The 12,578-nt window shown below is 40.6% G+C and overlaps 1 protein-coding gene across 3 annotated transcripts; it reads left to right on the forward strand.

Annotated features, from left to right (window-relative positions):
• The first annotated feature begins 996 nt into the window (after positions 1–996).
• LOC124283297 (GTPase IMAP family member 9-like) lies at positions 997–8,424 on the forward strand. Of its 3 annotated transcripts, none has more exons than XM_046719326.1 (5): positions 997–1,264; positions 1,655–1,759; positions 4,003–4,164; positions 5,489–5,650; positions 6,022–8,424. In XM_046719326.1, exons 2-5 carry the CDS (start codon positions 1,756–1,758, stop codon positions 7,119–7,121), a joined length of 1,428 nt encoding a protein of 475 aa, XP_046575282.1. In that variant the 5' UTR covers positions 997–1,264; positions 1,655–1,755; the 3' UTR covers positions 7,122–8,424. The 3 variants fall into 3 exon arrangements, with proteins under 3 accessions (XP_046575282.1, XP_046575284.1, XP_046575283.1); XM_046719327.1 differs by lacking the exon at positions 997–1,264 and adding an exon at positions 1,294–1,385; XM_046719328.1 differs by lacking the exon at positions 5,489–5,650.
• The last annotated feature ends 4,154 nt before the right edge of the window (positions 8,425–12,578 follow it).

A 12,578-nucleotide genomic window follows, 5' to 3' on the forward strand; every position in this document is an offset into this window, starting at 1 on the left:
CCTTCATATGATGCCTGACCGGTAAGAAATAAAACATAATAATCGAATGATGCTGGTGGGTATCTGAGTCATCTTATCTGTAAACAAAATACCTTCTTTTGGGGCAGAAATGTACACCGTTTACATGGTAGAGTAGTCCCAAATTCGTTTCGCATCGCAGTTTTAATTGAACCAGTTATATTTTTACAAAGGCTACCCAGCCACAGAAATGAGTGATGATTAAAACGAACATAATGAATTTTGTCAGGGTACGAAAAGCGATGGTATCGATATCTGACAAAAGTGACAACCACTGGTGAAAGAACGCTGGAGTTACCTCCCTTAGACTACTACACCAGAAATACAGATCGCTGATTTTATTGCCTGGGACCATTGTATAGAGCGACCATTGTGATCTGATTGTCGTTAGTGATCGGAATGTAAAGCGAATGTAAGATATCCACGTTGACCTTGCATATACTCAGACCTACCAAAGAAACACGCAATTTAAAGAAACTATGGTTTCTTTTGGTTGTTGTTTAACGCCGTTCTTGGCAATGTTCCAACTATCAGATAGTAAGAAACTATAAGATACTAGGTAAATACATGTAAACTTTCAATAGAAATAGCTTATCAAATTACAGACAATCCCACACAGTCTACATACTATTCGTAAGAAGTCGGCACATCTTCTATTGAACCACGCGTCGTCGGATTACGCTCATCATATCAATCACTGGTTTACTAAGAACAGCCTTGACCAATTACATACACTTGGGATATTGCTGATTTCGTTTCAATAACAAATAAGCTTAAGAATGAAAACAAACAACTAAAAATCTTAAAGCGTATGTATTATAACAATACACATCACTTTGATGGATAACAGGTTCTTTTGCAATAGGAAAACTCTTTATCAGGCACATGTTCTAGATGTTATTTCAAGGCATCTGATTCTCTCTGAACGCGCCTCTAACCGACTCGCCACATACGCTATTTAAACGAAAAGTGGCGGACTTTACCGATTGACATCCATGTCAACATGTTAGCACGGCAGCCATTGTAATATTCGCATACTTTGTATGCTATTACTGCTAGTGTGATTTTCCGGCTTTGTTGGATCGCAGAACGTGTCGACGTAGCTAGTTAGTTGGAACACTGCCAGGAAAAGCTGAAGTCATCACACCACACGGGGATGTTTTGAAGAAAGAATGTGCGCCAGCTCATGTGCTAAAAATAGATCCGGAAAACCCGACCGTACTGAAAGCTGACACTGGGCTGAACGGTGAGTAAATCATTTTAAAGCTCACTGATGATTAACATTTCCTTGTCTTCAAATAATACAGAATCTTTAATTTAACAAATGGTTGATGTAAGTTGAAAGGACCGAGGTCTGTGGAGTTTGTGTAAGTAGGTTATATAATGCATTCTAATGCTGATTTCGTCGCCGTCACGGTTCATGTCTAGAATCTCGGCTGATATTTATGTCTCTATAATACATCTATATGGCATTGTTTCATTCTCTTAATAGCAACCAATACTTTACTTTAACATAATAAGAAAACTTAATATAAAAACCATTGAAATAATCTTTGATATCTCGCGAATGTGAAAGCGAAACTAGGGACTATGTTATCAGCAATAAATATACGCACACATTCATCTCTGCTTCCAGTTTGTATTTTTCTGCCGTGTTCAACTGCGTTGTGGATATAGCTGGTTGACAAGTGTGTTCAGACTGCAGATCTCGTCAGCCAAATCGAAGTAGAGACACACATGGGTAAGTACTACGAGGTGGGCTAGTGGGGTGGGAAGTGTACCGTGAAACCAGTTTGTGATGTGTAACTTTCTCCATGTCTAAATATGGTGTTGATTTATTTCCTTCTTTGTATTTAGTGTTGGGTCTTTGTTGGTCAACATTTCTAACGCATTCGATAGATCGGAGGGGTCGGGGTACTTGGAAGATTGGGAATGAGAACTGTGGGATGTCAGTATTCGAAGACTGGGGTGAGGGGTGTGGGTACTCGATAGTTCGGGTGGAAGGGTGTGAACTCGTACTCGATAGATTGGGGTGAAGGTGTGGGTAATCGTTGATTGGGGTGAAGAGTGTGGGTAATCGTTGATTGGGGTGAAGAGTGTGGGTAATCGTTGATTGGGGTGAAGGAGTGTGGGTAATCGTTGATTGGGGTGAAGGTGTGGATAATCGTTGATTGGGGTGAAGGTGTGGATAATCGAGGTTGATTGGGGTGAAAGTGTGGGTAATCGTTGATTGGGGTGAAGGTGTGGATAATCGTTGATTGGGGTGAAGGTGTGGATAGTAGTTGATTTGGGTGAAGAGTGTGGGTAATCTTTGATTTGGGTGAAGGGTGTGGGTAATCGTTGATTGGGGTGAAGGGTGTGGGTAATCGTTGATTGGGGTGAAGGGTGTGGGTAATCGTTGATTGGGGTGAAGGGTGTGGGTAATCGTTGATTGGGATGAAGAGTGTGGGTAAACGTTGATTGGGGTTAAGGTGTGGGTAATCGTTTGATTGGGGTGAAGGTGTGGATAATCGTTGATTGGGGTGAAGGTGTGGATAATCGTTGATCGGGGTGAAGGTGTGGATAATCGTTGATTGGGGTGAAGGTGTGGGTAATTGTTGATTGGGGTTAAGAGCGTGGGTAATCGTTGATTGGGGTGAAGGGTGTGGGTAATCGTTGATTGGGGTGAAGAGTGTGGGTAATTGTTGATTGGGGTGAAGAGTGTGGGTAATCGTTGATTGGGGTGAAGGGTGTGGGGTGTTGATCAGTACTCAAAATACTGAGGAGAGAGTGAGGTTCCTCGATAAATCGGTAGTGTGGAAGTTGGGGGATTAGAATATTTTATGTAGGTATTTAACAGGGCCACATTCGCCATTTCAATGACCTTGTAAAGCTTTATCAGGGATTATTGTTAGATACTGACACTTTTCCTCATCAAGGTAAGGCTAAGTAGAAGCCAAATACGCTATAACTATCAACAGCGACACACAGATAACACGTTGATGCACGCACCATCGAATGACGAGAAAACCAGTTGCAAATACCGCATTAAACATTCACCTCGTGACTGCAATAGTGTAGTGACTAAACTCTCTGCCCACACGTCGGGGCCAGCATGGGTTCCCCTGTTGTATATTTAATCAAACCCCACATGCTACAATTTATTAAACCCCAAATTGTACTCTATAGTAAACCCGAAATGTTACCATTGATTCAACACCCATGGAACAATTCATTGAACCCCACACGGTATAATGCATTAAACCCTACATGGTACAATTAATTGAACCTCACATGGTACAGGGGCGGTGGGGTAATCTAGTGGTTTAAGCGTTGGTTCGTCACACCGAAGACCCGGGGGGTTCGAATCCCCACATGGGTACAATGATTGAAGCCCATTCCCGCCGTGATATTGCTGGAATATTACTAAAAGCGGCGTAAAACCAAATTCAGTCAGTCAGTCAGTCACATGGTACAACTGATCAAAACCCCACATGATTCAAATCATAAAACCCACCTGACACAATTCATTAAACCACACAAGGTACAATTAAATCGAACCCTTCATGGTACAATTATTTCACCCCCACATGATACAAATCATTAAACCACACATGGTACAATTAATTAAACTCAACATGGTAAATTAATCAAACCCTTTATAGTACAATTAATTAAACCCCATATGGTACAACTTATTAACCCTACATAGTACAATTATTTAACCCTACATGATACAAATCATAAAACCACACACGGTACAATTAATTAATCTCCTCATGGTAAATTAATCAAACCCTTCACAGTACAATTAATTAAACCCCATATGGTACAACTAATTAAAACCTACATGGTACAATATTCATCAAACCCCACACGGTACAACGTAACCCAATACGGAACATTGTATTGTCACACGGTACTTCTTCTGTGTACCTTCCCAATGAGGCTCCATCTTTAAGCAATACTCTCACGACTACACATTTCATGTCTGATTGGTTGCAGCTTCATCAGTTAGGATGTGGGAGTGTCCAGCTTGTACCCTGATCAACCTGCCGGACAGACGCTACTGCTCCGTATGCTACGCCCCCAACCCCGCCTTCCACGTGGACCCTCCCCCAGAAGATGACTTCCTGTTCGGGGGATCAGAGACAAGTCTACCCGGAGGTCAGCGGCTGTCCTGTACACTTCACCAACACGATTAATCCGATACCATTTAAATATGATCATTCTGTGAAGAGCTGATTTACCTGTAAAACATGAAGGCGCTAATTTGAGGCGAACGTTTGGTTTTGAACTAATAAATAAGCGGTTAATTCAAGGGTAAAATAGATAAGTCGAATTTCTGATACATTATTCAATTTAGCTTCACGGGTGCACTATAGGTCATGAGGAAATATTCTATGTCATGTATATTTATTTATTTTTGTCAGACACAGGTATATTATGGAATGTTAATCATCATTAAATGGAAACGTGTGAGGGAAAAAAGAGCCCCAATCAGAGTGTGACGCACTGGTTGTGACGTGTGATGCATTGTTCAGGTTAATGATTGAGGGAGGGCACCTTCACGAATGCTCTGAATGAAATACAAAATATTGAGATAATTATTTAGACATCTCATCTCACCCTCAGATGTTTCAATTAATTATCTTAACGTACAGGTACAGTCTTTCATACCACTTTAAAATCGTTTGTACATTTGGCTACCTTTTTCATTTGTTTAAATTTGTTAACCTAGTACCAGAAACAACTTTAGCGTTGTATGCACAGATTCGGCTTTCCTTGTGTATGTTGCATATTACTATGATTATCTTAGATTCATTGTTAGAAAATCACGTCTTTCGGAAGAAGCGATTTTAAAAATAGCATATCCGTGTCTGGATCCGTTTAATGCAACCAAACAGCAGTGCATACTGGCTCGCTTGTAACGACAGGGAAGTGATCACCCGACATGTTTGTTATCTGTTGAATGAGTATGGTTTTACGCCGCTTTTAGCAATATTTCAGCAATGTCACGGCGGGGGACACCAGTAATGGGCTTCTCACACTGTACCCATGTGGGGAATAGAACCCGGGTCTTCAGCGTGTCGAGCGAACGCTTTAACCATTAGGCTACCCCACCGCCCCCGTTTTGATGTAATGACGTTGTAGTTAGGGAGATGTGAAGTTGGGTTTAATAGTCGCGTTCGTAGCGACGTGTGTGTGCGTATGCGCGTGCATGTGTGTGTCAATGTGTGTGTCTGCTATTAATAGTACGGACTAAAGCGAACTTTATGCCCTCCAGTCCTTGTTCTATCTCCTTATAATACACCAGGCGGGGTAACAACAATTGCCTCTTGGAACGTATTTTGGTTTGACACGGTGGGGTCGGGTATCGAACCCCACCCTTCCGCTTTCCAGAAAATGCTTTGTCCACCAGACCACGGTCTCTCCATATGCCTCGTGTTGAGGACGCTGTGATATAAATTCCTTGTTAATTCCATATCAGAGTGGACATGTGGCCGGTGCACCTACATCAACACGGACTCAGCAGACCACTGCGGTATTTGTGGTTCAGTTAAACCAGGTCTGATCCGAGACCCTAGGCCTGTTATGGAGGAGACGGAGACAGATTCGCCAGGCTACACATTCGCTTCTCCAACATATCAAGGTAAACTATAGACTGGAGGATACTGTTTGGAGGCTAAATAACCATTTTATGAAATTGCTCCTCTGCGCAGTTACGAAGTTCTAATTCCCGTAGTTATTTTACCATTTTTCGCTAATTTGATTGCCAAGTTAGAAAAAATGCATTTTCTAATGTTCCAAGTTAGTTATACGTTCAGCGAGTATGGCTTTACGCCGCTATAAGCAATATTCCAGCAATATTACGGCGGGGGACACCGGAAATGGGCTCCACACATTGTACCCATGTGGGGAATCGAACACGGGTCATCAGAGTGACTACCGACCAGCGAACGCTTTAACCACTAGGCTATGCCACCGCTCCAGTTATATGTTGAACTGCTTCTTGTATTCCAGGCGCTGGGGTCGACCAAAGCAGAGGCTCCTTCTTAAACAAAGAGATCCGTATTGTTCTTATTGGGCGGACAGGCTCGGGGAAAAGCGCTACAGGGAATACCCTTCTCGGTACGGACTTGTTCACTTCCAGGGCCGGAGGGTCGTCTATCACCAAGAGCTGTAAAGGTGGAAATGCTACCAGGATGGGACGCTACATCAACGTGATCGACACCCCAGGGTTGTTTGACACAGATATGACAAATGTTGCTATTACCAAGGAGATTGTTAAATGTGTTGGGATGACCAGCCCAGGCCCTCATGCTATCGTGCTGGTCACCAGGATCGACCGGTTTACCAAGGAAGAGCAGGATACGGTGGATCATTTCAGAGACGTGTTCGGAGATGGCATGATGAAGTACATGTTTGTGTTGTTCACGAGAAAGGACGATCTGGATCATGAAAAATCTAACATAGATGAATATGTGAAACATGTTCCCGATAAACTCCAACAGATTCTCTCGGCGTGTGGTGGACGATACATCGCCTTTAACAACAATGATCAGCAGTGTGAGAAGGAGGAACAAGTCAGTCGCTTACTGGACATGATTGACCAGAATGTCCGAGCAAATGGTGGGAAGTACTACACGAATTCGATGTTCAGGGAGGCCGAGGCAGCAATGGTGAAGAGGGAGGAGGTTTTCAGGATGGAACTGGAGGAGAACAAGAGGCGAGAGAAAGAGGCTATTGAGAGGGAGTTCCAGGAGAAGTACAACCACGACATGTCTGAACAGCAGGAGATCATTGAACAGATGCAGATGAGTATAACCGCAATGGAGGCTGAAAAGACGACAAGGAAAGGTAACTCTGATGTCTCAGAGCTCCGGAAGCAAATCGCAGTAATGAAGAAAGAAGCCGAAAACGAGCAAGAGAGGCGCAGACGACGCCACGAGGAAAGGATGGAGAACCTGGAACAGAAGAATAGAGACTTGGAGAAACGAGCGCGGGAGAGAGCACGGGAAGCTGTTGAACAGGAGGAAGAGTCTTCTCTTGGGGAGATATGGAAAGGAGTCAAGCACGTTGGGAAGGGGCTTTGGAAAGGAATTACAAGCATATTCTCATAAAGTTACATAGAAAATGAATGTCATACTGATGCAGTATGACTTCAAAAATACTGTTCGCTGTATGTGGACATTGTGGTCTTAATAATGTATGTTCGTCATGATTAGCGACACGCTTACAAGAGTTACCAGTCATATTGCTATAGCACAATTCGTGATTTAAGTTTGGTTTGGGTTGCAAACTTCATCTATGTTTTTTAAATGTCGCTTAGGGCTGGGCAAAATTCATAATTTCACAAAACGTTAACTCAGTATAGAATTCTTTATCACTGATATCAGGTCATGGTAAGATGGAAAACGTAAGTGAATGTTTCTGATATTCAGGACAAACGAGAATGTGACACATCCCTCCAGAAGTCGTTTGACCTACCCGCTGTGTATTTACACATCCGCTTTTAGCTGTTAATATTGTCTTACAGTCCTGTAATGATGTATGAGATGTATGGGAATTCACTTTTACTTGATGTTCATGCACCCTCTCTACTTCAAATAATGTCTTACAGTCCTGTAATGACGTATGGGATGTTACTGATGCCATGAATATGGAACTGTTTCAGTTCGGTGAAACACCGTTAATCTGGAACCCGTTTAAAACATCTACACGAATACAAAGGAACATTGTCAAAGCCAATGATTTGCTATTACAGAAATTTGTAATCCGAACATTTAACTACAAACGAAACGGTCTGGAATAGCGATGTTTCATCAACAAACTATGTTTTGACTGTATTCCAGCACAAGTATTAGGATAATACATATGGCGGTATTGATGCAAACTTTAAAAGAATGTCAATTATAACGTATGCTTGAAAGTTAATGCACCTTTGATGTGAAGGTACTGTTATATTGTTTCCATATTGATGCTCTGTGTGTTGATGGAAGAGAGAAACCCTATATATCTACCCAGCGGTATTGCGTACATCTTCATGGCCAAGAAGGGACAATGGGACTAGCCGACTGGTTAAAGTTTTCGCCCGATGATCCGGGTTCGATTCTCCCACATGGGTACAATATGTGAAGCCTATTTGTGGTGACTCCTGTCGTGATATTGTTGGAATATTGCTAAAAGATAAGGTAATGTCTATACCGCAAGGACATGTTACCTATAACCATTTCAACTCTTTTAAAAGTGAGGCACCTTTGGAGAACATATACATGTCAATACATCCTCGATATGTCCAGGGTATACGGTATCAGAACGTATACCCTGGACATATCGAGGATGATGTCAATAGTGATTGATAGTATATTATGTAGTTTATGTAGGAAATATATTTTGGAATAAAAGACATGATACGATCTTTTAGCGGGAGTGATGCAGTAGTTTATTCCCAATATATATAGGCCACGACTCGAAAACAGAAATAATACTACCTTCATCGATCGTCCTTTGGCACACCACATGGAGTTATCCCACAGATGAGTTAGTGAGGCGCACTCAGCAATAATCCTGCGATATGGCGGCGGTCTGTAAATAAGTGTGGACCAGACAATCCAGTGATCAACAGCATGAGTGTGTCAACCAAGTCAACCGATCCTGTTAGTCACCACTTACGACAAGCATGGGTTAATGCAGATCAATTCTAACCCGGATCTTCACGGGTCTATCCCATAGATGACATCTTTAATCTCAGTGATCATGGGGGCGTCTGACCTTGGATCAGAAGGTCAACGGTTCGAATCTCATAACGGGATTCAATTTTCTTCGGCGGCTATAGTACAATTTTATTCCGAAAATAATTCAAGTTGTAAATTGTAATGTTTAAAAGATAGCGAAGGTTCTCAATAGTCGAGTTAATTGCTCCATTCGTGATATAGTTCCAAAGGATTTACAGCCATGTGTGTTCACACATTCAAGATGGTTAAACTTTAAGGAGACGTTGACTTATCGAGCCAGCATTGCATCAATGTAAAAAGGAGTTCCTGCCTGCTGACCACATTGTCATGTTTTTGTCCGGAGCCAGATAACCTAGTACCCGTGAAGATCCGGGTTAGAATTGGCCTTCAACAGCCGATGCTTTTTGAAAGCGGCGACTACCGGGATCGGGTGGTCATGTGCACTGACTTGGTTCACACGTCATCGTATCCCAGCTGCGTCGATCGATGCTCATGATGTTGATCACTGGATTGTCTGGTCCAGACTTGATTATTTACAGACCGATGTCATATAGCTGGAATATTCTTCTTGACTTCCTGTTGTCACAGCGTCATCTTGACATTTACTGCAGGACTTACGGGGGTCAGACCCCTCTTCGTCTTGCAGCAGGGAGGGGTTCGGGGATGTCGTTTCCATCCTCCTCGCCAACGGTGCAAACGTCACAGAGATAGACGGTTCCGATGAGTCCAACGAAGATTTGTTTGATGACTTTTGTATCAATGACATGCACTTGCTTTGTAACAACCGAGAAGACGGACTGTACTGCTAGATAGATAACGTGTATATCTATCTCAACTTACTGTGACTAAGACTAGCAACATACCGTGGCTCGTTTGTTTTCTCGTTAGAAACGAGATGCTTCTCAGGCTTGCGTCAGTGTGTTTGTGTTCCGTTTATCAATCACGCAGGCCAATTTTATCACGGAATTAGAAGCTGACTCGTTTCAGAAGGCAACGTGCAAGAACAACGTCCAATCTTTGATATATCAGTTGTTTGGTCAACATCAGTTGTATGATATTGCTAGCGTTATAGGTTTGAGTGATCTGTTATATCATAGTAATGACTTTGACATTTGTTGTTGTCCAAACAAGATTTACTTTTGCTTTTAAAGATCTGACAGACCAGAACAGAATTTTATTCTCGTAAACCATACAGAATGATATAGAGAACATACAATCGTTTATAATACAATAACTTATGAGTAGGTATATTGATTTAGAAATGACTAAAAACAGTTTTGGTAAACAGAGAAAGTGTCAATAGGAGTGGGATATAATCTGATTTCATAAGTAAGATAGATTTGTCCATATGTGGATTATGGCAACAATAAGAGGGAAGTATCTTCTTACGTTTAACATTAAGATATGTACATGATAAAATAACATGGAATTCGCCACAAATAACATTATTTTTACCAATTGTACATGTTCTGTTTTCTAGATTAATATTAAACCATCGTCCCGTTTCAATGGGTAATCTTTGATTAGAAGTTCTTAATTGTGTTAACCAGATACGAAATTTTGATAGGAGATCTAAAAGATAAGGTTCTAAAGTGAGTGAGGTTTTATATAAATGATAGTATTTTCCTTTAGATGAATTTTGAGCATCGGCATACAATGCATGTTTGAACTGGTCAATTTATGAAATTTTGACATGCTTTTAGTTGGTCGAAATCAGCATTCTGTAGAGATGGTCTAAATTTCATAATGTGATAGAGAATGTGGGGAAATTTACTAGTTTCAGTTGTAACTTTACACCAGTAGCTGATGACTTTTACTTTTATGTGAACATCAATAGGATGCCCAATTCACCATAAACCATACAATTTGGAGTAGATTGTTTTACTTTAAGAATATATTTACAAAACTTTAAGTGCGTTCTTTCCAAGATGATTGAATTTTCATAGCCCCACACTTCCGAACTGTAAAGTAGGATTGGTAAGACGCATTGATCAAAGAGTTTTATTTGGCAATCGATTGGTATTTGTCATTTTTGGATAATTTTGAAGATGGAAAACATGGCTCTTGATGCTTGTTCCGAAAGTCCTTTAATTGCCTTTGAGAATTTACCATTAACATTAAATAATATTCCCAAATATAGACATTCTCGAACAACCTCATTTTCATCATTAAAAATTACAAATTTAAATTTATTTCTAACATAGCCTTTTGAAAATATCATAATCTTAGTTTTGTTAATGTTAACTTTAAATTTCCATAAACCACAATATTCTGAGAATCTATCCAAAGCTAACTAAATCTTCTGCGTTTTCAGCTAGTAGAACAGTATCATCTTCATATATATAGTAAAACCAGTATTAATATACATACTAAGTTGTTCATAAATTAAGCTATTTACAATAGTAAGACCTTGTACGTGGTTTTCACAGAGGAAGGACTCGAGATCATTTATGTCTAAAGCAAATAAAAACGGGGATAAATTCTCCCCCTGTCTAACACCAGTGTTACATGAAAATAGGGGTGACTTGTCATTGTTAAGTTTAACACATGATTTGATTTGTTGATACATGTTATGAATAACTATAAAACATTTATTACTTACATTAGCCTTGATCAATTTCATCCATAACCCATTTCTCCAAACACTGTCAGAAGCTTTGCTAAAATCAATGAAGGCGCAGTATAATTTCTTATTAAGATTTTTTGTATATATCGATGAGTGATTTAAGTACGAAAACGTGATCTACAAATATCAATTCAATGGACTCTGGGTAGTTTTGAAGCCTGTCCGAAATAATTGAGGCGAATAGTTTGCCCAAGCAGCTTACAATGGTAATACCCCTGTAGTTATCAGGATTGGATGGGTCCCCCTTGCCTTTGAAAATTGGTGTTATATAACAGTTACCCAAGCTTCAGGTACCACACTATTGTTTAAAACACAATTAAAAAAGATTTACGTATGCAGACATCATTACACCAAGCGAGGACTTAATGTATTCGTTGCAGACACAATCAAGCCCACAAGCCTTATCGTTTTTAAGGGCTTTCACAGCACACGCAATTTCACTCTCAGTAATAGGTTTATCTAACATTTCACACTCACCAAGCTCGCTCGTGTCAAGAGTTACAATATCAATTAGACCCACTTCATTTAGGCACTCAATATGATTGAAAAGTTTATCCAACTCAATATTGCTATTTTTACGTTTTGCTGAGAAAGATTTTAGGATACCCCAAAATGACTTGGGGTCTGATTTTTTGGCCAAACGAATTTTGTTTGACATGATACAGTCGTTGACTCAGTGTTGTGAGGTGATCACGGAGGTTGTAGGACTATTAGCGCACTCTAACTGTTAAAGATTATGCATGCCCGTATATAATCAGTGAGCAAGACATATTTTCCCGGTTGTGTTGTTATGTCTACCTATCACGAATTTTGTCACTCATCCAGTTTTGCAGATGTATACTGGTATACTATTTTCACATTCAGTTGACCCGTGAAGGTCCGGGTTAGAATATTGATCTTTAGTAACCCATGCTTGTCGTAAGAGGCGACTAACGGGATCGGGTGGTCAGGCTCGCTGACTTGGTTGACACATATCATCGGTTTCCAATTGTGCAGATCGATGCTCATGCTGTTGATCACTGGATTGTCTGGTCCAGACTTGATTATTTACAGACCGCCGCCATATAAATGGAATACTGCTGAGTAAAACTAAACTCACTCACTCACATTCAATGTTTTGAAATCTATTTGAGTAAGATCATAGCAGTGAACTAACATTTTATTTACAGGCAATATTTCCTTAACACTTGTTTATGCTCTTAGGAACTACACATGAG

This window comes from Haliotis rubra, unplaced genomic scaffold (genome assembly GCF_003918875.1).
Source record: "Haliotis rubra isolate DU_JTF1 unplaced genomic scaffold, ASM391887v1 Scf312, whole genome shotgun sequence".
Taxonomy (NCBI): domain Eukaryota; kingdom Metazoa; phylum Mollusca; class Gastropoda; order Lepetellida; family Haliotidae; genus Haliotis; species Haliotis rubra.

Bases quoted from the DNA above. Each gene is read 5' to 3' on its own strand.
- LOC124283297 (XM_046719326.1), top strand. The intron at 4,165-5,488 runs GTCAGCGGCTGT...ATTCCATATCAG, and splicing joins AGAGACAAGTCTACCCGGAG to AGTGGACATGTGGCCGGTGC. The intron at 5,651-6,021 runs GTAAACTATAGA...CTTGTATTCCAG, and splicing joins CGCTTCTCCAACATATCAAG to GCGCTGGGGTCGACCAAAGC.